The following is a 25,896-nucleotide window of genomic DNA, read 5'->3' on the forward strand; positions in this document are numbered from 1 at the left end:
ACTGCACTGTGTCTGGCACACACTATAGTGACTTAATAAATGCTTGTGTTGAATGCTAGGTAATGAGCTGCCAGTGTGGAACTTTGTGCAACTCAGCCACATTTCTCTTACGAGTCTTAGAAAGTGACCTGGAGGATTCCACAGCTGCTGTGTATTAGCAGCAGGACTTGTCTCCCTGGTGGACCCCAAAGTTAGCCTTCTGTCAACTAAACAGTGAGACTTTATATAGTATTTGTGGATTTGCAAAGCACTTCATGAATATTATGTCATTTGATCCTCCAGCCAGCCTGGAAGATAGATACTATTATTATCCTTATTTCTCATATGAGGAAACTGAGGCAGACAATATTTAAATGACTTACGAAGGGTCATAAAGATAGTGTCTGTGTGCAGATCTGAACTCCATGTTCAGAGTCCTCTCAACTATTCCACAATCTTCCATTCTATTTTATTAATAGTAGTTACTGACATTTCTAAAATAATCCACATTATCTCACATGGACTTCCCATAATCTCCTACAAGGTAAATACTTCAGGTCTTTTACAAATTGGAAAACTGAGGCACGGAGCAGTAAAGTATCTTATCTTTATGATATGATATGAAATATGAAAGGGACTTTGGAGGATATTGAATTTAACTCCTTCATTTTATAGAGAAAGAAATCAGGACCAAGAGAGTGCAAGATTTTTATCCATGGTCACAGATGGTGGAGCTTCAAACTCAGGTTTTCCTGACACTAAGTGCAATGTTCTTTCCTCTTATTCATGCTGCCATCCCTTCATTGTTTCATGATCATGGTTCTCTTATCATGATGCTTGATATGGATGGACTCAAAGATCTACTTCCCCATGCCTGGAATGCCCTCTAGCCTCACCTCTGCCTTCTGGCTTCCTTTGAGATAATCCCCCTTCAGAAAGCCTTTTCTGTCCTTTATCTCCTTTTCTCTCCTCCAAATCCCTTCTTCTCCCTTCCCATGAGTTTTCCCTCTAAGATTACCATCCATTTCCATTGTATACACCTTGTACATGATTGTTTATATCTTCTCTCCCCCCTTAGACTGTGAATGCTTTGAGATCAGAGACACTTTTTGCTTTTCTTTATATCCTATTGGGCACAATATCTGGCACATACTAACTGACTGACTGAGTGACTGGCTTTCTTGTACAGTGAAATCCCCCAGTTTCCAGTCCCCTGCCTTGTTCCTGGGGAGGATTTTGGAGCTAGCTACCTTGCAAGCAGTTGAAAATTCTACCAGGCTGAAGGTTTCCTTGCTAGTCACTAAAAATAGAGGGTTCACATTATCTCCGGATGGTTGGGCTAATTCAATTCGTCTCTGATTATAGGTAGCCTTTAATAAACCACAGTTCCATGGCCTGCTTCATTCCCCACTGTATTCTTTAACACGGCAGAGCCCAGCCTAATTACCCAGAGGGCTGGCTGCTGTCTTCCTACTAAAGAGAACTCTTCCCCTTCTCACCTCGATGCTGGGGCTCGGTGACATGGGAGCAGTCATTTTGAATCCCCAGAACAATGACATGATAGGGTTTTTCAGGTCCCACCAGGTGGATCTCAGCTGTTCCCATTCTCCAATCCAGCAGGTACCTTAAATCAAAGAGCAGCGGCTCTGGTCCCCTCTAGCTCCCACATCGCTGGGGCCAAGGATGTTCAAGAGCCGTCCAAGCCAGGCAACAAATGCTGTGTTGACATTTATGGAATCCAGGTCACTGGGGCTGTGTCTCCTCCGGTCACTCCCCCCACCCCGCTCCTACCCTCCCCATCTTGGGAGGCCAATGTGAAGGTTTCTGGGAAAAAGCAGCATGGGAGCTGGCAATCAGAGAACCTAGAAATCACAGGGTAGGAAAGAACCTCCGTGGCCACTGACTAAATGGAGAAAGAATTCTCATGGCAGCATAATCAAGCTACCTGACATCTCGCTTATCCAGGCTTCAACTATAACCTGACCCTTTTTACCTGGCTGACTGGCAAGTCACTTCGCTTCCATGTTTCCTTTTTTGCATTGGTGTCCCTAAGCCTAGTAGGCACTTAATAGTGTTTATTGACCGAGTGGCTTTCTTTTCTGTAAAATTAGAAGGCTGGCTCATAGGATCATAGTCTAGAGGTCCAACCCCCACATTTCATAGATGAAGAAATGGAGGTTCAGAGGGAGGAGGGAACTGGCCCCAAAGACCTCCCCAATGGGTACATGGCAAAGCTGGAATGGAAAGCCAACTCTTCACAGCTCCATTGCAGCCAATATTTTATTGGCCCTCTCAGACTAAGACCTGCACCTCCAGAGATTTATGGGATTATGATCCTCATGGGGCAGAACACTTACTGCTCCAGAGGATCCTGCTCCACTTGGGGTCTTAAGTAGCTGGTTTCCACCCATCCTACCCCACCCCCAACAAATCTCTATTTGTCTCTGCCATTTCTATCCATTGCTCCTTGGTCTGCCCAAGTCTAATCCTCTTCTGAGAGACAACTCTGTAAATGGTTGAATATAGATAGGTTTTATGTGCCAGGGGCTGCTCTAGACTAAACTGAGAGGGGCCTTAGAACAGGGAATGTCAGAGCTGGGAGGAGCTCTAGAACAGGGAATGTCAGAGCTGGGAGGGGCCTTAGAACAAGGGGTGTTTAGGGCTGGGAGGGGGCCTTAGAACAGGGAATTTCAAAGGTGGGAGGGGCTCTAGAACAGAGAATGTTAGGAATAGGGGATTTAGAACAGAGAATGTAAGAACTGGGAGGGGCATAGAACAGGGAATGCCAGGGCTGGGAGGGGCATCAGAAAGGGAATATCAGAGCTGGAAGGGGCCCTAGAATAGGGAATGTCAGGACTAGGAAGGACCTTAGAACAGGGAATGTGAGCTGAGAAAAGCATTAGAACAGGGAATGTCAGAATTGGGAGAAACCATAGAAACTGTCCAATCTAAGTCCCTGTTTACATTTGAGGAAACCTTCCCAGAGAAGGATGACTTGCCCAGAGTCACAAATCAGGAGCTAGGCTTGGATGTCTTTCTTGAGCCAGATCTCTGTTTTGCTCCCTGCCCCCATCCCCAAGCACAGGCAAGCCTGAGCCCAGAGCTCAGTCCCTGAGAGAAGGGGCCCTGGGTTCCACCCACGTGCCTTGTGCTTCCCTCTGGGCAGCTGAGCTCCCGACACTGACAATGGTGGGCATTGTCTCCATGAATGGGGAGCTGCAGCTGCTGGGGAGGCGGGGGGAGGCTCCTTCTGAGGGGAGCATAAAGAATCAGAACAGCCAGGTGCTCATCAAATCCCCTCAGCTCCCCCCCCCTCAAGTCTTACAGCATCACTGCCCTCTCTGAAATCCAACCCTAATAATGGGCCTCTGGTCTCTGCAGCCCCAACAGTTAGAGATCCAATCTTACTCTTCTACTTTCTACCTGGGACAAGCTCTGGCTCCTCTCTGGGGGGAGATGGAGAGAAGGCTGTTTGTACTTCCTTTCTCACAGGGCTATGGAGAGGAATACACGTGTGAGCCTAAAAAATCATGGAAATATCAACTGAGATTATTATTAGAATCAGGACACCTCGGTCCTTGCCCCGGCAACTGACTTGCTGACGTCTTAAATAAGCTATTATCTTTCTCTGGGCTTCAATTCCCCGACCTGTGCCTGACACATAGGAGGTGGTTAATGAAGGTTTATTGGCTGATGGGATGAGAAGGCACGGGAATAGTCCAACTTCTGGCTCTAGCGTTCAATGCTTCTATAGTAAAATAACAGAACTGGACCTTCAGGATGGAAACCACAGTTTCATTTCAACATTTGCTAAAAATTTGCCATGTAATCTTGAGCAAGGTGGTCATCGTCTCTGTACCAAGTTTTGTAGAAGCTTTTTGACTAATTCACCCTTTCTTTCAGACCCGTAGGGGGTTAATTCTTCTCTCTCTGGTCCTGCAGATGGCAGTGCCATATTCCGGGGCTGCTTCCACAGACCTGACAACCTCTCCTTGGCTTTACCTGTGACGGCAACGATGCTGAACATGTCGGTGGACAAATGCGTTGACCTGTGCACAGAGAAAGTGAGTGGGTAGTCATAGCCAGGAGGGAACTAATGGGGAGGAGGATGGGGGGGGGGGGGGGGGGGGGGGGGGGGGGGGGGGGGTGTTCCTCTGGGAGCTGTCCATGGTGGTGGCGGGAGAGGGCAAGTGCAACAACGGATACTCTTCAATGTATTTTTATTATTCAGTCATTCAGTTAATCAGTCATTCCCCCACAGGATGCCAGGCTCTTCTGTCCTCCACTATCTCTCAAAGTTTGTCCAAGTTCATGTTCATTGTTTTCCATGACACTATCTATTCATCTTATCCAGTGCCATCCCCTTTTCCTTTTGCCTTCAATCTTTCCCAACATCAGGGTCTTTTCCCATGAATCCCATCTTCTTATTATATGCTTAAGTATTTAAGCTTCAGCTTCAGTTTTTTACCTTTCAGGAAATAGACTGAAATGATTTATTTAAATATTGGCTAATTTGACCTCCTTGCACGTGAATAGATGGATGACTGTAGAATGATTTAATGAATGAATGAAAAATCATTCATTAAGCACTTAGTGTATATCAAATGTGCTGTTGTTTTCCTTTGTTCTCAAAGAAGACCAGGACATCAGGGAGGTGATACGCATGTAAACGCATGTAAATTGGATTTAAGTGAGAGAGGACTGTACAAAGTCACCAATCTCACTTTCTTTGCCATCTGGGTTCAGTGGCAAGATATAGATTAAAATGACTGCATATGACTCGTAAGGCAAAGGGAAATCTTTTGAGCCAAGATTTTTAGCAGGTCTCAGTGTGACTGAGGCAACACCCATTCAGTGATTAAAGCTCCAAATACTATCCTGGAACAAAACTAAAGGTAGTCCCGGCCCTTGGGAAGCTTGAATTCTCTTAGGGGAAGCCACAGGAGTAAGGAAGTAGTGCCTACAAAGTGGAAATTTAGTCCTAGAAGTTACAGAGAAAGATCTGGGATTTATGCCCCTGGTTTTCCTACTAGACCGTGAGCTTCTGGGGGGCAGGATCTGGTCTTGCAAAATTTCTCCAGTCTCTAATTGGAGATTACAGGACATCACAGGACAGGCTATATAAGTGGAGGTTAGCAGAAGGTCTAAGCATGGAGCGGGAGAGCATGAGAATTCATTGTCCAACTCACATTTTACAGAGAAGAAAACTAAGGTCCAGAGAGAAGAAGTCTTTTGCTGAAAGACATATAATGAGGATCCTCGGCTTATAGATCTGAAGTTGGAAGGGAATATAGAAGCACTATGGTCCTGTTCCCTTTTATTATGGAGACTTAAAGCTTCAAGAAGTGATCACTTGCCCAACATCCCCCAGGCAGGAAGTATCAAAGGCAGGATTCAAATCCAGATCTTTAGGTCCCAAAGCCAGCCATCCCATAATTCCTCAAAGTAGCTATTTATTTCCTTGGGCCTGGAAGCTCACCTTCCCTAGAATAAAGAAAATGTACATTCTTTGTGTATTTCTCCTCCCCAGAAAACAAAGAAATACTGGAGGAGAAAGGACAGAGGTGGGGAGAGGAGGGTCATGTTGGATATTATGTAGACTTACAACATCAGAGCCAGAAGAAAGTTATTATTTAAAATTTCACAGTTCAAAAGGCTGTCAGGGCTAGGAGGAGCCCTAGAACAGGGGAGATCAGAACTGGGAGAGGTTTTAGAACAGGGGATAGCAGAGCCGGGAGGAATCTTAGAACAGAAAGTATTAGACATGGGAAAGTCTTAGAACCAAGATCAGAGAGTGAATGACCTTCCATTTGGACCACATTATGTGTCCACCATACTCATATTAATAGAGATTTAATACAGAATTTATTTGATACAGATTTAATACAGAAAAGTAAGTCCCAAAAAAGAGAAATCACTTTTCTAAGGCTCCAACAGCAGCAGAACCATGTTTGGACCTAGGCCTCCTGACTCTTGGGATAGGAGTCTCTCCAGTCTACCAGGTAGCCCTTAATGGCCACACACCATCCCAGTGGTCCCAACCATCTAACCTCAGCAGGTGAAATGTAGAATATTCAAGGTATGAGGGGAGAAAAGATGGTGCCCAGGTGTTATCATCTCATCGAAACTCTCCCATGAGGTGGGCCACAGTATTATAATGCCCATTATCTCAGAGCTGAAGTGACTTGCCCATGGTCACAAAGTGACTTTGTGGCATGGTTAATAAGTGAACTCAGATTCCCCCACCTCCCCTAAATCTAAAGTGCTTTCTTCCCCACCCTCCCCTCCCACTCCCATGAAGCTCTCTCCAGCCTTTTGGCCATGAGATTGAGAATCCATCAGCCCATTAGCAGCAGCCAGTATAGGCAAGACAATGATTCCCACCTGCCTGGGCAAAGAAATGCAGCAAAATATAATGAACATTTTTTAGGCACTAACTATGTGTAGAACATTGTGCTGGGCCCTAGGGGAGATAGACAGTTTAGGAAAAAAGACATGATCCCTGCCTTAGAAATTATAATGTGGTAGAGGAATGAGACACCACTGCATGTGGCTAGAATAGATTATTCCATGAGAAGTTCTTTGAAGAGAGCTATAAAATATGGTGCTCTGCGAGGGCTGAGGGGGAAAGTCATTGCTCTTCAGCTGGACTTTAAAGGATGAGTAGGAATTCAATTGACACAGAAAGGGAGGGAGGGCATTCCAGGCATAGGGCAAAGCTTGGAAAAATGCATGGAGCCCTTAGAGCATTGGGGTCAAAGGATCATAGACCTTAGAGCTAGAAAGAAGCTTCAAGATGAATTGATCTTGACAAGTCTTTCTCTAGTGCTCTAAGGCTTTCAGAACACTTTATATATGTGATCTCATTTGACTCTCATGACGATCCTTTGCTCTTGAATCTACAGATAATTATTATCTCTGAGGTTAAGTGATATATAGTCACACAGTTAACAAAGGTCCAAGGTGAGATTCGAACCTGTCTCCCTGCTGTAAAGTTCATCACTACAACATGCTTTCCAAATTAAAAACAAAAAATAAAAAGCTGATATTATACTTTAATATTTGCTGGTTGCTTTGTACCCATTAGATTGTTTGAACTCACAATAACTGCAGGAGATAGCTACTAAAATCATCACTATCTCCACTTTACAGATGGGGAAACTGAGGTTCAGATGTACAACTCCTTGCCCAAGTTCACCCAACTAGTAAGTGTCAAAGTCAGGTTCATTCTCCCGGCTCTGAGTCCGTCACTATCCATTAAGCTCTGCTTCCTCTGAGACTGGGCTCTCCCCATAAAAGAACAGCCACAAGCATCCAGAGATGTCACCCTGCCTGCCTGTCCTCAGCAATTAAATCTGAGCCGTGACTGGGCACCCAATTCCAGGTAGTGTGGCTGCTCCCTCTGGAGGCTGACTGATCAAGGTGTAAATAAAGTGGGACCCCTGATTAACCTGCCACCACTGAGGCCTGGCTGCAAAATTGCCTGTCAGTCCCAGAATGTTCCCTCATAACTCTATGCTTTAAAATACCAAATGAGGTCACGGAAGATGCAGTCCCCAGGCTTTTAGCGACCCGCCTCCCAGTGACAAATTCACACATTATTCGGCTGCTGTTGGGAAGAAGAATGGAGTAGCAGATGTATGTATGTGTATATGAATATGTGGGAAAGAATGAAGAGGGAAAGGAGAGAGGGAAGAAGAAAAGAAAAAGGGAGAAAGGAAGGAAGGAAGGAAGGAAGGAAGGAAGGAAGGAAGGAAGGAAGGAAGGAAGGAAGGAAGGAAGGGAGGAAAGAAAGGAAAGGAAGGAAGGAAGGGAGGGAAGGAAGGAAGAGAGGGGAGAAAGGGAAGGAAGGAAAGAAGGAAGGGAGGGACGAGAAAGAGAAGGAAGGAAGGGAGAGAGGAAGATAGGGAGGAAAGAGAAAAAAAGAAAGAAGCAAGGAGGGAGGAAGAGAACGAAGGAAGGGAGGAAATGAGGCTGCCTCATTGTTACTATTCCAATTCCTATTAATTCCTATTACTACTACTATTTGTTATTTTAATAACTGTTAAATTAAATTATACATAATGTAAAATTACAATAATAAGGGATGAGCCTATAAAAATGAACTTAGATTCTAATACTTTTATTCAGCCACAGAAAAGTTATATCCTTCTATGTCTCCCCAAATCCCCAAAACATTAGGTGATGTCCTCAAAATTTTAGTTCAGTTTTAAGCTATTAAAGCTAGACAAGGGAGCAGCTTATACTCCCTCAAACAAGATGACAGTAATAATAATAAAAATAAAAATGATGACAGTAATAATAATGGCATTTACATTAGGATTTGCAAACTACTCCTGGTACATTATCTCATGGAGACCCACACTAGCCTCATGGCGAGGACTACTATGAGTACTGGTGACCATTCCATAGATGAGGAAGTTGAGATCCAGAAAAGTTAAAATAGCCAAAAGTATCTGGGGAGGGGGGGAAGTTTGGAATCCAGGTTCTGCTTGGTTATGGGAAGACCAGGAAGAACCAAGGTTGACCATCGCCGTGTCCTGCTGACCTGAGGCTAACCACCACTGACTATGCTGCTGTGTCCAAGAGTCAAGCCAGCCTTCACGGATGCTCTTCCCTCCCCCAGGAGTACCCCCTGGCAGCTCTGGGAGGAAAGGCCTGCCACTGTGGCTTCCCCAATACTCGCTTCCGCCTTCATGATCAGGAAGACGAGCAGCTCTGTGCCCAGAAATGCGGCGGCGAAGAGTACGAGAGCTGTGGGACGGCCAATTATTTCATCGTGTACCAGACCCAAGTACAAGGTAGGTCTGGCTTCTCTCTCTCAAAAGTCGGGGCCCCTCCTTTCTTCCTAGGCCAGCATGCAACAAGTATCATGGAGCCTGGGCTAAGCAAGCTTGCCCACATCACCCTGGCCTCATGGGTCAAATGAGACCATATTTATATTTATTTAACTTTTTGCTGAGACAATTGGGGTTAAGTGATTTGCCCAGGTTCACATAGCTAGGAAGTGTTAAGTGTCTGAGATCAGATTTGAACTCAGGTCCTCCTGACTTCAGGGCTGGTGCTCTATCCACTGCACCACCTGACTGCCCCAAGATCATATTTGTAGAGGACTTACTTAGCACAGAGCTTGGCGAATTTAATTGTATAAGCTTAATAATGCCTGTTCCCTCTGTCTCTTTCCCAGGCACCAAATTACATTGTATATACTTCCTAATAATTTGTATTTACTTATCCCACACTTACCTCGTTCTTTATCCACACACTTCACTCCCAGTAGAATATAAACTCCTTGAGGGCAGAGACTGTTTCCTTTTTTTGTTTCTTTATTTCAGGTGCCTGCTACACAGTAGTTTTGCTTGTGAAACTGAATTATATTCTATGACAGGGAACTCACTACCTCCCAAGGCAAACCATTCTACTTTGGGACAGATCTCATTGCTAGAGAACTTGTCTTGTCACTGTGCCTCAGTTTCTCTGTTTGCATCTCAGTTCTGCCCCAGATATCTGCAAATATTTGGGGATAGAATGACAATAACAACATTAAATAATGAAAAGGGACTGTGTGGTACAGCGGATAGAGATCCACCTTAAAGCTTACTTCACACACACAGGAAATAGAAAGGTCACTGTATCTGGGTCAGAGGATCTGGGTTCTGATTCATCTGATTCTTAATTCACCAAGTCTTTCAACTCTCTAGTTCTCAGTTTCTTCATTATCAAAATGAGGTGGCTCGACAGCCACTGGAGTTCCTTCCCCTGGAATCCTATCCCAGACAAACCAGCTAGACGACTAAGAATGAATGAATAAAGAAGCATTTATTAAGCTCTCACTATATCCAGCTGGATGATGCACTGAGTATTAGACTTGGAGTGAGAAAGGTCTGAGTTCAAATTCAGCCTCAGACACTTCCTACTTATGTCTCCCTGGGCAGATCTCCTAACCCTGCTTGCCTCCATTTCCTTATTTGTATAATGAACTGGAGAAGGAAAAGGCAAACTACTCCAGTATCTCTGCCAAAAAAACCCAAATGGGGTCATAAAACGTCAGCCATGAATGAAGAAAGGCTCAACAATAATAGGAGAAGAGTCCCTATTTTCCACGGAGCTCACATTGAAATGACACATTGAAAAGGGCTCAATTTTAGAGAGTCTGGAAAAGTTCCAGAAGCTGATGATGTAGCGGCAGGTCAGAGGACGGTTCACACTTACCCACAATTCATTTAACCTCTCAGCGAACAGCTCTCTTAGACTATAAACTGCCCCACAAATTCCCATCTGCGTTAGAAAAGGAGCTCTACTTCCAAATCAGACATTGCACACACCATGAAATCGCAATAAGAATATTATCCCAAGAGAACATAGAAGGGATTTCTGAAGTCATCTAGTCAGAGCCTTGTATACGGTCTGATTACATAGACACAAAGCCTCCAATGAAAGTTTATTAGCCTGTAACCTGATTATATTTCCAGGCCCATCTTTGCCAGGGGACTTTTACTTTCATTGGATGCATAAGGTGGGCCGAGTGGGATGAATGATACCCATTTTACAGATGAGGAGATGAAGTACAGAAAGATTACAATCATTTGCCCAAGGTCTCATAGCTAATTGATGGCAAAAGCCGGACAAGAACCAGATTTTTATTGGTTCACAGACTCACACAGTAAGACACTGGGTCACGGCCAGCCCATGCCTGTGTTTACCAGATGTCCGACGGCCTTCCTCTTGCCTTCCTATTCCTCATGACCCCAGGTGTGCCATGCTGTACAGCCTGTCCCAGCCTGAAGCTCTCTCTCCTCCCTCCTTTTATACAGAGGAGCCAGCCAGGCTTGGCAAGGGTTTGGCTTACCTGTCACCGACAGCTGTGGAGGAGGAAGCATATCTTTGTTTTCTCTTCTTGGCTGCCTTTTCTTAACCTTCCCATGGGTCCCCTTGGGGCCGCTTACAAAGTCTTTTTCTTTCTTTCCCCTTTTCTGATAGTGGATCCACCCAAGTATCTTCATAGACCTTATAAGGTAGAATGTCAGAAGGGAGAGGAGCTTTAGAACAGGGGATGTCAGAGCTGGAAGGGATCTCAGAACAGGGGATGTTGGGGTTGGGAGGGACATAGAACAGTGAATATCAGAGCTGGGAGTAATTTTAGAACATAGAAGTATCTCCGAATCATAACGGAACTTAAAGATCACCTATGCCAACCTCTTCCTTTGGTAGCCTAGGCAACAATCTCAATGAGGTGAAGTGTCTTGTCCAATGTGACATTTTTAATCTGCTGCCATTCCAGGACTAGAATAACCCAACTCTCTTAACTCCTCATTTAATGTCCTCTCCCCTTCTCTCCAAAGAATGGACCATCTGCTTTCAAAGATCCAGTGTTCGGTAACCTCCCAATCTCGCCACCCAGGTCTTCAGTATCAACTCCCTCCACACGTATACTACCCCCTCAACACTAACCCAAGTCTTTGCCTTTGCTCTGTTTGCAGATAATCGCTGCATGGACAGGCGGTTCCTCCCGGGACAGTCCAAAGAGCTCATCGCCCTGGCCAGTTTCCCAGGTGCAGGCAATACATGGGCCCGGCACCTCATTGAACTTGCCACTGGTTTCTACACGGGTAGCTACTATTTTGATGGCTCCCTCTACAACAAAGGTGAGAGTGGCCATTGAGAAAAGCTTTTGGGAAGTTTGAGAATAGTAGGGAAGGGAGACAAAATATGAAAAGGAGGGTCGAGGTAAGAAGAAGACCACGTTGATGGAGGTGGGGATAAGGTCAAGGAAAAGTTTGAGATATTGCTTGGAAGGCATGAAATTTCAACTGGAAACCTGTAATGTCCGAGCTAGGTTTCTGGAGGTCTTCCAGACAGGCCTTGGTCTCAGCAGGATAGACCTCACGAGAATGGTCAGGAATAGAGTCTAGAGTCTTTATTGTCTCCTTCACAGTCTGTTGTCTGACTGACTGACTCTGTACCTAGTTCTCTCAGCCTTTAAATACCCTATTACAATTACATCATTACAGCATACTGAGTATGTGTGAACTACAGAACCATGACATCACATGCTAAGTACTAAGTGTATATGAACTAGAGAACCATCATCTCATCGATTACACTGAGTTAACACCTTGTTGTAAGTGTCCTTGTTTCAAGGACACTTCTCCAGAGTTCCAGCCCTCTACAGGAACCTTGCCACTCTTGGTCCTTAGCACAGACCAAGCACTGGCTGTTTACAGTCAACAAAGGAACCACTGGGGATGAGGAAGATGCACCACGTCTGCCCCCAGGGGGCATGAAATCTTAAGAATAATGATTTTTCATATCTCCATACACTCTACAGCACTATGTGTTTGCAGTTGTTGTTGATGTTATCATCATCATTACAACTGCAACTTCCTCCCTTCCACCTCCCAATATCACATGGAAAGCCATTAGCTATTCTTCAAGTTGCTTACTCTTAGAGTCACAATCTACTTTCCATCTATTATCATATTTTCTCAGCACAGATAGAAGCAGACTGCCTTTAGTGGCTAGAGTGCTGGAGGAGCGGGATCTGTAACTCTACTCCATTTATGAGCTGTGAGACTACAGAAATACCCACTCACTTCTCTGAACTTTGATCTTCTCATCTATAAATTGATGGGAATAAGCAACATGGTATTGAACCACACACTGGCTGTTTGGCTCTGGGAAAATCACTTTATTCTTGGTACCACAGACAACCCTCCAAGACTATAAGTTAGCTGCAGGGCAATTGGTTGGCAGAGGGAATTTCCTCACTGGGGGTTCTCTACAATAAAATCACAGGTTGAGGAAAGGGGAGGGAGAAAACTAGAACTGGTGATAACAATGCCCATATGTAAAGGGCTGAAACTCTTGAGTTGATGCACTGAGGTCAGACCACCAAGCACTTAGGGCTAATTACCGATTGGACAATACTCTGTTAGTATATGCTTGGAAAATGGCCCTTCCCACTATTCTGTGCTGGCTCAATAATTAGTGTATACAGAGAATTGTAGGAGAGACTAGGGGTTGGAGTAAGACTAGCTAGAATCACTTTTGGGCAGGAGACGAAGAGAGGTCGTGGAGATTCTGCATCCATTCAATTCACTTCCACCCCTAAAGACCAAGAATAAAGATCAAGGACTTTTGCTTATCCTGACTCCAGCTGATTCTAAGGCATCCAGAGTGCTAACTCGGTCTTCACACCCATAGTCACTACCTTAGGAGAGGCAGCAGTGAATAGAAAGTTCTCCTGAAGAACAGCGTTCAAGTCCTGCCCCTGACACATAATGGCCATGAGATTTGGTCTGGTAATTGGGCTTAGCATTTTAGGCTACTCTGTGAGACTCAAAAAGTCACTGAGAAGACTGTAATCTGCCTCAGTAATGGGAGTTTCCTCACTTGGAAGTTCTTTATAACAAGGAAATTAGAGATCCATTTCCTATCTTTAGTTACCTCACAGGATCCATGAGGCTCAGATAAAATAATAAATTTAACAGTGCTTTGCAAATTTTAACCATATCAATATTAATTGTTAGTGGATCCAGGAGGTCAGTGGTGGAGTCATCATTATTTTTATTCTCATCAGATTGCAATAAAAACTCTAAAAACATTCCCAATTCTTATTTCTTTGGTGCTTTAAGAGTAGCAAATGGCTTTCTACACAATAGCAGAAAATGGAGAAGAGTTGTCAATGTAATAATGATAATAACATCAACAATACCTTCAAACACATAGTGCTGTAGAGTGTATGGAGATGTGACAAATCATTATTACTCTTAGATTCCATGTTCTCTGAGGGCAGACTTGGTGCATCTTCCTCGTCCCCAGTGATTCTTTTGTTGACTGTAAACCCAGTGCTTGGTTTGTGCTAAGGAGCAAGAATGGCAAGGTTCCCAGTTGAAATTTCATGTTTACAAAACATGTTCTGCATATTATCTCATTGGATCCTTAGAACAACCTGGTGAGGTAAGTGTTATTATCATCACCTCCATTTTATAGATGAAGAAACTAAAACGTGAATGTAATGGGATACTATTGTTCTATAAGAAGTGAAGAGCTGATGGATTTCAGAAAAACCGGGGAGGATTTACATGAAATGATGCAAAGTGAAATGAGCAGAACCAGGAGAACACTGTACACAGTAACAGCTACATTGTGTGATGATCAACTGTGAACAACTTAGCTATTCTCAGCAAAACAGAGATCCAAGACAATCCCAAAGGATTTGTGATGGAAAATGCACACATCCAGAGAAAGAATTATGAGCTCTGAATACAGACTGAAACATACTATTTTCACTTTTTTCAATTTGTTTTTTTGTCTTCTCTTTCTCATGTTTTCTCCTTTTTGTTCTGATTCTTTTTTCACAACATGAATAATATGGAAAGAAAAGAAACTAAAACTCGGGTTAAGTGATTTGCCCACACTCTACTATGCTGTCTCTAATGAGTACAATTAGAAAGCCTGGGTAGGGATTTTATATTACTAAAAATAACGCTCACAAAATCACATGTTTACACAAAGTTTGAGTAGACAGAGGACAATGAAAATTGGTTTGTCAGGGTATCACTCCGATGACGTTTTTGCTTTTTCTCCTTGAGCCCTACTTGCAGTAAGGAAAATAGGAGCCCCTGATTGTAGAACCATCCCTCCTTCCAGTGTCTGGACCTGAGTATCCTATATCCTCAACCGGGATTTATGGCCTCTGATGTAGGATTCGCTCTTGGGCCCAGATGTCAACCCCCTCTATTCCATGAATCCCCTACCAGCAGCAAGCACTTTGTGACACGGGTTTGGCAGAGAACGGACTGACAGGAGAAATCAATTTTTGCCCCTCTGTCTGGTATAGAATTTTGACAAGGAGGGAAAACCATCATATCAGCTGAATATGGGTGGTAGTGGAAAGAGGCTTGAGGCAAGGAGGCCCAGTGGAAGGCTGCATTAACTTAGGAAGAGTGTGTAAATTAGGGGAGTGGTTGTGTGAGTGAGAAGGAGACATAGAGATTCTAAAGGAAGAAATAGTCACTTGTTTAAGAACAAATTGCCTAAATGAGGGTGAGTGTGAGTTAGGAACTCAAGGATGTTACTGAGGTTGGGAGCCCAGGAGACTGAGAGGATGGTGGTGCCCTCAAGAACTAGGGATTTTCAGAAGATGGGTGGGTTTATTGCTGTATTCAGTCATTTTTGTAGTCGTGGCTGATTCTTCATGATCCCATTTGGAGTTTTCTTGGCAAAGATACTAGAGTGATTTGCTGTTTCTTTCTCCAGCTCATTTTACAGATGAGGAAACTGAGGTAAATAGGGTGAAGTCACTTGTTCAGGGTCACACAGCTAGTAAGTGCTTCCAAGTCAAATTTGAACTCAGGTCTACCTGACTTAAGAGTCAATGCTTTATTCACTGTGGTGCCACCTAGCTGTCCAGGGTGCGTTTGGAGAAGAAGGTAATAAGTTTTGTTTTGGTCATGTTAATTTTGAAGTGCCACGTCCCTTCAGCCAGTGATGAGGAGGTGGAATGAGATGGTCTTTGAGGATCCTTTCAGTGCTGGTCTATGATCTCAATTGATTTGTGATTTTGAGACTTAGAGAACAGACTAAACATCTCTTAAAAATTATATAGGCATTCAAAGAAAAGTTAAAAAAACTAGTAGCTGTTTTCAAGGAGCTTATATCCTAACTGGGGAGGTGACATGAGACATCTGTATGTAGAAGACTTTTTAAGAACAAAAATAGGATTTTTTGTCTTATTTCTTTTTAATCTTTATATAATTTTAATTATTTTATTTCCCCCAATTAAATATAAAATAGTTTTTAATATTAGTTGGGTTTTTTTAAGTTTTGAGTTTTCAATTCTATTTTTCCCCTCCCGCTCCCTAATATGGTAAGCAATCTGATATAGATTAGGTATGTGCATCTGTACGAGACTATTCTGGAGGGGATGGGACATCATCTCAGAAGGGAAGCTGTATTTGCTGGAGGCATTGGCATAGGTCTCCTGGAGAAGGTGGGGTTTGAGATGAGTCTTGAAGGAAGCCAAGAGGCAAAAGTGAGGGGCAGGTGTAAAGGGCTGAAACTCTTGAGTGGATGCACTGAGGTCAGGACAGCAGAGCACTTGAGGCTAACTACCGATTGGACAATACTCTATGGGCATATGCTTGGAAAATGGCCCTTCCCACTATCCTGTGCTGGCTTGATAATTGGTGTATATAGAGGATTGTAAGAGGGATTAGGGGGTAGAGTAAGACTAGCCAGAGTCACTTTGGAGGTAGAGGAGGAAGAAGGAGATTGCAGAGATCCTGCTTCTTTCCCCTTCACTTCTACCTCTAAAGACCAAGAATAAAGACTAAGGACTTTTGCTTATTCTGACTCTGGCTGATTCTGAGGTATCCTGGATGCTAACGCGGTCATCACAGGCAGGGTGTTCGAAGGAGCATCTGAAGTGGATTCAAATCCAAATCCTCAAACTCTGGAGCTAAGTTAAGCCTTTGTATGAATTCTCTCTAGGAGATTCTGACATTCTGCTTTTGCCTAGTTACTTCCTGTGATAGTCAATTTGCTGCTCCATAATGCAAACCACGCTGTAGAGAGGGTCACTGATTGTTAATGTCTCCTGATGGAGAGTCAAAATTCCATTTTTCCTGCTTTCCTAGGGTCAAACAGAACAAACCTACTCCCTCTTCCCCATAAAATGCTTGGATCCAAATTCCGCCATTGCCTATTGCTTGGACAAGCTTGGACAAGCAATTTTAATTGTCTGGACCTCAGTTTCCTCATGTATAAAATAAGGCGAAGGAGATCCCTTCCAAATCTATCTCTGAACCTTTGCTAAGGCAAGCTCACTGTAGACAGAACCTTGCTGGAAACTAGCTTGAGCCAGGGCTAGACACCAGACAACTGGTACTGCACAGGGTGTGCCAAACTTGGGAGGCAGGGCCAATGCCCAGAAAGCTCAGGCCGCCACCTGTCCCCTCTTGCTTTGGGGACATCTTGTTCCACTGTCATGTTTATTGTTCCCTTTTCATTCTGGAACCTGTGGTCTTGTCAGGACGTGCCAGGGAATGGATGAGACATATTCCCTCTCTCCTCATCCTTCTCTCTTCAGAACCTTGTTGACCCCATTCCTAGGGGATCTTTTTCAAGGATCAAATAAGATAATATTTGTAAAGTACTTAGCATGGTAGAGAGAGAGAGAAAGAAAGAGAGAGAGAGAGAGAGAGAGAGAGAGAGAGAGAGAGAGAGAAAGAGAGAATGTACATATGCATACATACATGTAGATATGCTTACATGTATATATATATATATACTGAATGTGTATACACATTGTGTGTGTATACACACACACACACACACACACACACACACACACACATGCACGCATGCACCTAGATATGTGGTGTTAACTAAATGCTTATCCCTCCTCCTTCTGCCTTCTACAATGGTAAGTATGGAAGGCTAGACCTGAAAGGAACTTCTGAATCAATGATGAGTTAATGAACAAAAAAACTATTAAGTTCTTACTATGTGCTCGGTACTGTCTTAAGCATCGGGGATTCAAAGAAAATTGAGACAAATTTGCCCATAAAAGACATCGACAGCAGATTGCAATTTTGAATTCGACTCTATGTTTTCAGGAAACATTACAAAAATGAGAGATATACCTAAAAATACAATAAAGGGTAAGAGCAGAATTTATTATGCAAAAGAGCAGGGATAGTAATCATGATCTCAGACAAAGTTAAAGTGAAAATAGATTTAATGAAAAGTGAAAAGCAGAGAAACGATCCTGTGTCAGCAATATCATTCAATATTGTTTTAAACCATTTAAAATAACTAGACAGTATAAAATAGCTAAGCATATACCTGCCAAAACAAACCCAGAAACTCTATGAACATAAACAAAGAAAACTGAGCTAGTTCCCATGAGTGCCAAGAGTTTGGGTCCTAATTGAGGAAAGCAGTCCAGAGAGGGGAATGATGGCCAGGGAAAGGTGCTTTGGTTTAGGAAACTACAGGAAGAAGGAGGGAAGTCGTATATGACCCCTGGCAATCATGTTCTTTGGGGAATGGTGGAATGGATTTGGGTATTATTCAGCCAGAGGTGGAAAGCAGGGGAGCCTGGTTTGGGGGGTGATTGATAGGCTAGGAAGAGGCCTAAAGAACCAATTTGCTGGGGCTGACATTGTGTTATAGAGGAAGAATTCTCGTGGAAGTAACCTAGTTTCACTCTTTTGTTATGAAGATGAAGAAATCATGGTCAAGAATGGAGAAATCACTTGGTCAAGAGTTACATAGAAAGTTAATGAAAGGTCAGAGAGTAGAAGCAGGTCCCACAATTTTTTATTGTTTAGTAATACACATATCCACTTAATGGAGATAAGAGTCTGTACTTGCCATCTCCCCCTTCTACTCTCCCCCCCCCTTTATCTCTATTCTCTCCATCTTTCTGAGAGAAAGAGAAACAGAAAAAGTAAGACAGAGAGAGAAGAGCTAGAAAGAAGACAGGTGAAAGACAGAGGAGAGAAGAAAGTATAGAGGGAAGGAAATAAGAAAGAAAAGAAGGTAAAGGGGAGAGGGAGAAGGGCAGTGGAGAGGAAAAGAAAGGATATTGGAGGAAAGGAAGTCTTTTGGGGGTCTTCCCAGAGAGAGGAAAGAAGAGGAGAGAGGAGAAGAGAAGAGGGGAAGGGAAGGAAAAAAAGAGGAAAGAGGAGAGGAGAGGAGGGAAAGGGAAAAGGAAGGAAGGGGAGGGGAGAGAGGCTCTATTCCCTCTGTATCACTTTCAATCTATTTTCTCTTTCCTCAGTCCCCTCTTCATCTTCCCTCTTTCTAATCTCTCTACCTTCCCTTCCTTGACATTTTTCTTGTTTGTTCTTTCCTTTTTCTCACCTTACTCTTCCTTTGTCTCTCTTCTCACCTTCTCCCCTCTTCTGCCCTTCACCATTCCTTCTTTCTTCCTTCCCCTCTTTCATTTCCTCGCTCACTTCTTTCTTTTCTACCCCTTTCTCATTCTGTCTTCCCTTCTTCTCTTTCCTCTCTCTCTTTTTCTCCCTCACTTATGAATATGACACTGAATCCCAAGCTAAGATATTAGTTCTATCACGACCAAGGTCTCAGCAGAACAAGATGCCCACTGGGCAGGTTCCCAAGGAGAGATGGGAAGGACCTCTTGCAGGCTGCTGGGTGAATAACAGAATTCCTCCTGCCATGATCTGGAAGAGCCTGGGAGCTGGCTTTCTTTCACCCTAACTGACACACAAGAGTAATTTACTACATTAATATCATGCTAGGAACAAACACCATTTTTCTGCCTCCAAAACTCCTGGAGGGACAGCAGTGGCAAGGAAACAGTGATGTCAAAGCCAGCCCCACTGCTGCAGCCAGAATTACAAACAGCATCAAAGCCCTAGGCAGAGAGGCAGAAAATCTGATCCAAGGCCTTCTGCTTATCAAGCCTGGCCCCATTGTCAGGATTGTTGCACTGGGCCCCTGGCTCAAAGCAATGCCCCTAATCCCATGGGGCAACTGGGATACTGAATCCTTTCCAGGCAGCATATTTCAGGAAGAACAAGGATAAACTATGGAGGGAAGGACAGCCAGCATGGCTGGGGGGGCACCTCAAGCACATGGCACGTGAGAGGGGATGGAGGGATGAGAATATAGAGAAGAAAAAATGCAGGGAGAATGTGAGAGCTGGGTCTTTGAGTACATCCGGGGCTGCCACTTGGAGGAGGGGCAAAGCTTGTCCTGTTTGTCCCCAGAGGGAAAGGCCAGGAGCAATGGGGGGAGGTCCTCACAAAGAGGGAAATAAAAACTATCATAGAGATCCTTGGGAAGTAGTGAGCTCCCCATCACCTAAGACGCTTCTGGCAAAGGAATATGGAATGAGCCCTTCTCAGATCCAGATCCAGGCTAAAGAGGATTCTATTCATGTATGAGTCGGGGTAGATGAGCTTCCTTCCAAAACTGGGATTCTCTGGTCATGTTGTTCAGCCATTTTCAGTCATGTCTGACTCTTTGTGAGCCCATTTGGGGTCTTCTTGGTAAAGATTCTGGAGTGGTTTATCATTTCCTTCTTCAGTTCATTTTACAGATGAGGAAACTAAGGCAGACAGGGTGAAGTGACTTGCCCAGCTAATACATGTCTGAGGCTGGGATTGAACTCAGAAAGACAAAGTCTTCTTATTCTATGACCTGTGCTCTATGCACTATGGCACCCCCTAGATGCAGGAGGTGTTTAATAAATGTCTGTGGCATTGATTGAAGATGTAAGAGAAGGATTTTGAACTGGACGTTTTGCCTGGTGTCTAAGGTGTTCCTGGCTGTTTACTCCTGTAACTTGCCAAAGTCACCCAGCTTTGAAGGGGCAGAGTTAGGACCCCCAGGCTGGGTAATACAGAGCCCCCTCCCACGTCCCACTTTCCCCTTGCCTTAAAAAAAGTTATCACCTCTGTCTTCCTCCTCAGGCATGTTAATAACCAGAAATACAAAGCTTTAGTTGGTTTCCCTTTTATGCAGGAAGGAAACCGAGCAGAGCCCACAGGCTTGATGCGAAAGAACTGGCTCCCCGACATCCAGTTTTACTGGGGCTCAGTCTGTGGGAGGCAGGGGATTCTGTCCTCCTCTCTTTTTTCTCCCAGCACTGCCGGCCCAAGGGGGTTAGTGATGAGATGTCAATCCCGACCCCAGCAGGACCAGAAGAGAAATGGACAGGGACGATTGTTTGTCTCCCTCCCTGCTTGCCAGACCATGTAACCCTGAGGATAAGCAGTATATCTTGGCACACAAAGCACAGGGAGGAAATGTCCATTCATGGAGCTGTCTGTGTATGTAACACAGAATCTGAAAATGTCAGAGCTGGGAGGGGCCTTAGAACAGGGGATGTCAGAGCTGGGAAGGGGCTTAGAACAGGGGATGATATCAGGGCTGACAAAGGCTTTAGAACAGGGGATGTCAGGCTTGGGAGGGTTCTTAAAAAAAGGAATGTCAGAGCTGGGAGGGGCTTTAGAAGAGGGAATGTCAGAACTGGGAAGGGGCTTAGTACAGGGAATATCAGCAGAGGGGCCTTAAAACAGGGGATGTCAGAGCTGGAAGGAGGCTTAGAACAGGAAATGTCAGGGTGGGAGGGGACTTAGAACAGGGGATGTCAGAGCTGGGAGAGGGCTTAGGAACAAGGAATATCAGAGTTGGGAAGGGCTTTAGAACAGGGGATGTCAGAACTGGAAGGGGGCTTAGAATAGGGGATAGCAAGGCTGGAGGAGTCTTAGAACAAAAGATGTCAGAACAATGAGGAACATTATAAGTAACTTACTCATTTTGCAGATTAGGAAACTGAGACCCAAAGGTAAAGTGACAGCAGGTCTGGCCCTTCCCCCTGTGTCAGGCTACTTCCCTGGCCTTTAATGATAGAATCCACCACAGAAGCAAACTAGATGAAGATGATGTCTTCCCCTCATGCCCCCAAGCTAAGCCAGACCATTTCATGCCTCCATCGTGAGCCCAGGCTGGAGCTCGGTGGGTCTGGGGACATTGGTGACTTCAGTGTTGGCATCCTTAAGGGGTCCAGCTTAAGAACGGTGACAGACCAAAATTCATGAACCACGAGGCCACCTATGGCAGTGTGGAAACTATCTCATTCCTGGAGCCAGAGGGAGCCAAAGGTGCAAGTCTTTGCTATGTCCTCACCAATGTACATGTACAATGACCATGTACATGTCATGAAACCTCAACCATAAAACTCAAAAACCCCATTTGCCATTACCCACTTCACACAGGATACCCCATTTCCCATCTCCATGCCTTTGCCCCTGCCACCCCCATGCCTGGAATGCCTTCCCTGTTCCCCTCCACCTCTTAGCATCATTCCTTTCCTTCAAGACTGAGCTTCAGCACCATCTCTTACATGAAACCTTTCCAAATCTTTCCAGCTGCTAGTAAATGTCTCTGCTCTCAAAAAAATAAAATAAAAATGATCTTGAAATTTGTATTTAATTTTTACATATGGAAATATATGCGGCAACAAAATGTTAGTTCCTTAAGGGCAGAGAAAGTCTCTGTCCTTTTGTCATTGTATGCTTGAAGCCCAGTATGATGCCTAGTACTTTTTGTTGTTCACTCAGTGTCCAACTCTTTGTAACCCCACGTATCACTAGGCCCTTCTATCCTCCACTATCTGCCTGGGATGGAAAAGGAGTTTTACTAACATTTGTTTCATTCGTAAATATTCTTAGAAATAGTTATCTATAAAATAAGTGCTCCCATGTATTTGTTTATAAATATTTGATTAAGTGATGGTTCTAATTCTGTCCAGTCCTTCTCAAAGGCTTCCTTTATGCACGGCATAAAGATACAAAGATACAAAAGATACAAAGATACAATCAAAATTATTCTTGTCCTCAGGGAGGTTACATTCTATCAGAGAAAACAACCTGCAAATTGTTTGTTATATAGATGAAAATTTGAGGAAGCAAGAAAGCATCTCAACAACTGAGGGGATCTGGTTTCCTCTAGAAGGTAGAATATGAGCTGAAAGAAGGTTAAAAGCACAGGAGAGGAGAAGGAATTTGCCAGAAAAAAAGTACAGCTTGAATAAAGACAGAGAAGTGGAGGATGGAATATTTTTTTTTTTTTGCTGAGGCAATTGGGGTTAAGTGACTTGCCCAGAGTCACATAGCTAGGAAGAGTTGAGTGTTTGATGTCAGATTTGAACTCAGGTCCTCCTAACTTCAGGGCTAGTGCTCTATCCATTGCACCATCTAGCTGCCCCAATGGAATATTTTTAAGAGTACATCCAGTAGGCCAGGCTGGCTGAGAAGGAGAATAATATGAGACAAGAATGGAAAAAGAAGGCATCAGGGATTTACATTTTATCCCAGGGAGCCATTGAAGATTGTTAAACTAGAGAGTCACATGAGCAGACTTCCCTTTTAGGAGGGTGGGATAAAGAGTAGAAAAGCATTTTATAACTTTAATGTTGAGAAGAGATTCCCCTCCTTCCTGAGGATGTAAGACAGTTGAGGATACTCTTGGGATCCATTAAAGGGGACTTCCCTCATTGATAATACCCTCTTGGATGTATTCTATCTCCTAAAAGCAATCTCATTTTTATAATCTCCCTCAAAAATCTTCCTATTAGATTTTCTCCCCTAAACCAAACCTCATCTTCTGACACGCAAGCTCCTCAAGCCTCCTGTGGGTGATGGAGTCTTTTCTAGACCCTCTATTAATGATCCTCTTTGTTTTTTTCCGGGGGAACAGGTTTTAGGGGTGAGAGGGACCACTGGCGGAGTGGGAGAACTATTTGCATCAAAACGCACGAGAGTGGCCAGAAGGAGATTGAAGCCTTCGATGCGGCCATCTTGCTCATCAGAAATCCCTACAAGGCTCTCATGGCGGAGTTCAACCGCAAGTACGGGGGCCATATTGGTTTTGCCTCACAGGCCCATTGGAAAGGCAAAGGTAAGGACCATGAGCACCTCAACCTTACCAGGATCAGACCATCCCCCTTCCCACAGGTCTAAAATTAGCTCAGTAGGTTGGGTATGGGGGGGGGCGGGAACTCTGGGGATAGTGGGTAGTTCTTGCAATATCCCTGGAGTGCACAGAGTAATAGAGAATGGGGTAGAGTGTCCTTTCTATGAAAAACTCACTAACAGCCTTTTGGGTGTATCCTGTCTTTTCGAGGCAATCTCGTTTTTACAGCCTCCCTCGAAAATCTTCCTATCAGATTTTCTCCCCTGAGCCAGATCACAGCTTCTGACACTCGAACTCCTCGAGCCCCCGTGGGTGATGGAGCCTTTCGCAGACCCTCCCCCAGCGGCTCCCAGCTGCTCCGAAGTCACCCCCTTCTCGGCGGGGCTGCTCCAAAGCATATTGCGGGCTGCTGTTAATTATAGCAATTTACAAATTGCTCCCATGAAATTGATGCCATTTGAAAGAGTTAAAAATCTCTAGCTTCATTGAACATCTGCTCCCTCCATTCCTTGTGTCTTTAAAGGGACGGTTTGCTGAGTCCTATAACCCCAGACAGCTCCCTGCCCGATTCTCACCCCAGCAGGGAAGGGGAGCACAAAGAGAGGGAAGATGGCGATTGGGTTCGCTTCTTCTCCCAAGCGGAGGGTGGAAGGGGGGAGGCTTTTAAATTTTAGTGATTGAAGCCAGAACAAGAGCCTGATAATGAAGCCTTAAGAAGTCCTCCCAGAGAGCATAGAACATATATAGTTAGAACTGGGAGACCTGAAAATAATCAAAATGTTCAAGCTGGGACAGAATCAAAGAAAAGAGAATGTCAGGGCTGGAGGGGTCTTAGAACAGAGGGTGGTAGGGCACAGAGGGAACTTATAACAAGGAACTCCAGAGCTAGAAAGGGTCTTAGAACAGGGAATGTCAGGGCTGGGAGGGACTTTAGAACAGGGGCTATCAGAGCTGGGAGGGATCTTAGAACAGACAATGTCAGAACTTGAGAGGAAATTAGAACACAGAATATCAGAGATGAGTAGAAGCCTTAAAACAAGGAATTTCAGAAGTAGAAGGGGTCTTAGAACATTAAGGCGTATGGAAGGGACTATAGATCATAATGTTTTTAGCTGGGGCCAGACCAACCATATTACACCATACTTAATTCACAGAGTGTTAAGATATAAAACATGGAAATATTGAGCTAGAAGAAACAAGATATAGAATGGAAGAACCAGCTGATGCCTCAGAGAGCAGACAGACCATGGAAATGGACAACTTTAGGGTTGCCCCAGTCACTTTTTTGTTTTGTTCCACACTTAAATTTTTGTAATCAGAATTTACTGTTAAACTAACATCACCAAGCACCCCCTCTATTTGGGGAGCTCATTCCCAAGAAGGACCAAGCCAGGCTTCCTCCCAAACCTCAATATAACTTTTGACTGTCCAAAGATGCCTCGTGCCAAAAGAAAAGCTCTAAACTTCCCTGAACCAAGTTGGGCCCAGTTTTCCTCCCAGCCCATCTTGGGTTGGACCATTTTCTGGGTCTAACTTCTAGCTGCTCATCTGCCAGGGATGTAAGAGTTAATAACAGAGCTGCCCTTCAGCCCAGGGCTCTACCCAGTACCATTGGACTGGGTATGTTCATCAATGCCCCCTTTCTCTCCATTGTTCCTTCTTCTTTTTGAAGTCTTTGCCAACAGGGGAGAGAAGGACATTTCTATTCTCATCTCTACCTACAGAACCTACTTCAAAGTTACAAACACCCTAGACCAAGAAAGTTTCTTTAGCTTTCTTAGGTCACCTGACCCATCTGGAAGCTCATGGTCTCCCCCTACCCCAGATCATTACCAATGAGGTGCTCCCTCACCACTCTTGGGCCAAAGTCTCAATTCCCTAAATACCTCCAGACTTTGGGGCTGCAGAACATGGGAGGAAAAAACTTGACTCAGAAAGTCTGGGTTCTGACATTTGCTGTTTGTTGCTTATCTTTCATCCCCCTAAAATGAAAATATTGGAATAGATAAAATCCATCAATTAATCACAAGAATTTATTGAGGGCCTACTATGTGCCAGTCACTCAGTGGCACAAGGGGTGTGAAGACAAAAGCAGTCCTTGCTCAAGGAGCTTATGGTCTCTCAGAGGAAACATCATATCCATATGAAATCTATAAAAAACAGAAACACTAACAAATGTTTAAGGGTTGAGCCATTAGCAGCCAGTAGGATTGGAAAATCTCATTTAGGAGATGACAGTTGGCTTTAGTTTTGAAGGAAACCAAGAGTTTTAAGAAGCAGAGAATATGACTCTATACAAATGCACGGAGGTGGGAGATGACCTCTAAGGTTCCTTCTGTTTGCAGCATTTTAGGGATTTGGATGGCTCAGAGACTGTGGAAGAGAAGGACTTAAAAGATAAGGAACCTTTCATTCCCAAGCTGACAATTCAATGAAGTCTCTTCTAGCTTTCGATCCTAG

The 25,896-nt window shown here is 44.1% G+C and overlaps 1 protein-coding gene across 6 annotated transcripts in view; it reads left to right on the plus strand.

The window, feature by feature from the left end:
- WSCD2 (WSC domain containing 2) overlaps positions 1-25,896 on the plus strand; it is a 142,620-nt gene that overhangs the window by 112,634 nt on the left and 4,090 nt on the right. For all 6 annotated transcript variants that reach the window (XM_003761087.3, XM_031948743.1, XM_031948738.1 and 3 more), the window contains 4 exons: positions 3,922-4,043; positions 8,606-8,780; positions 11,460-11,624; positions 23,221-23,421. In XM_003761087.3, the coding sequence (XP_003761135.1) occupies positions 3,922-4,043; positions 8,606-8,780; positions 11,460-11,624; positions 23,221-23,421 (663 nt within the window). The remainder of the gene's footprint in view (positions 1-3,921; positions 4,044-8,605; positions 8,781-11,459; positions 11,625-23,220; positions 23,422-25,896) is intronic.

The sequence above is a fragment of the Sarcophilus harrisii genome, chromosome 1 (assembly GCF_902635505.1).
Source record: "Sarcophilus harrisii chromosome 1, mSarHar1.11, whole genome shotgun sequence".
Classification (NCBI taxonomy): domain Eukaryota; kingdom Metazoa; phylum Chordata; class Mammalia; order Dasyuromorphia; family Dasyuridae; genus Sarcophilus; species Sarcophilus harrisii.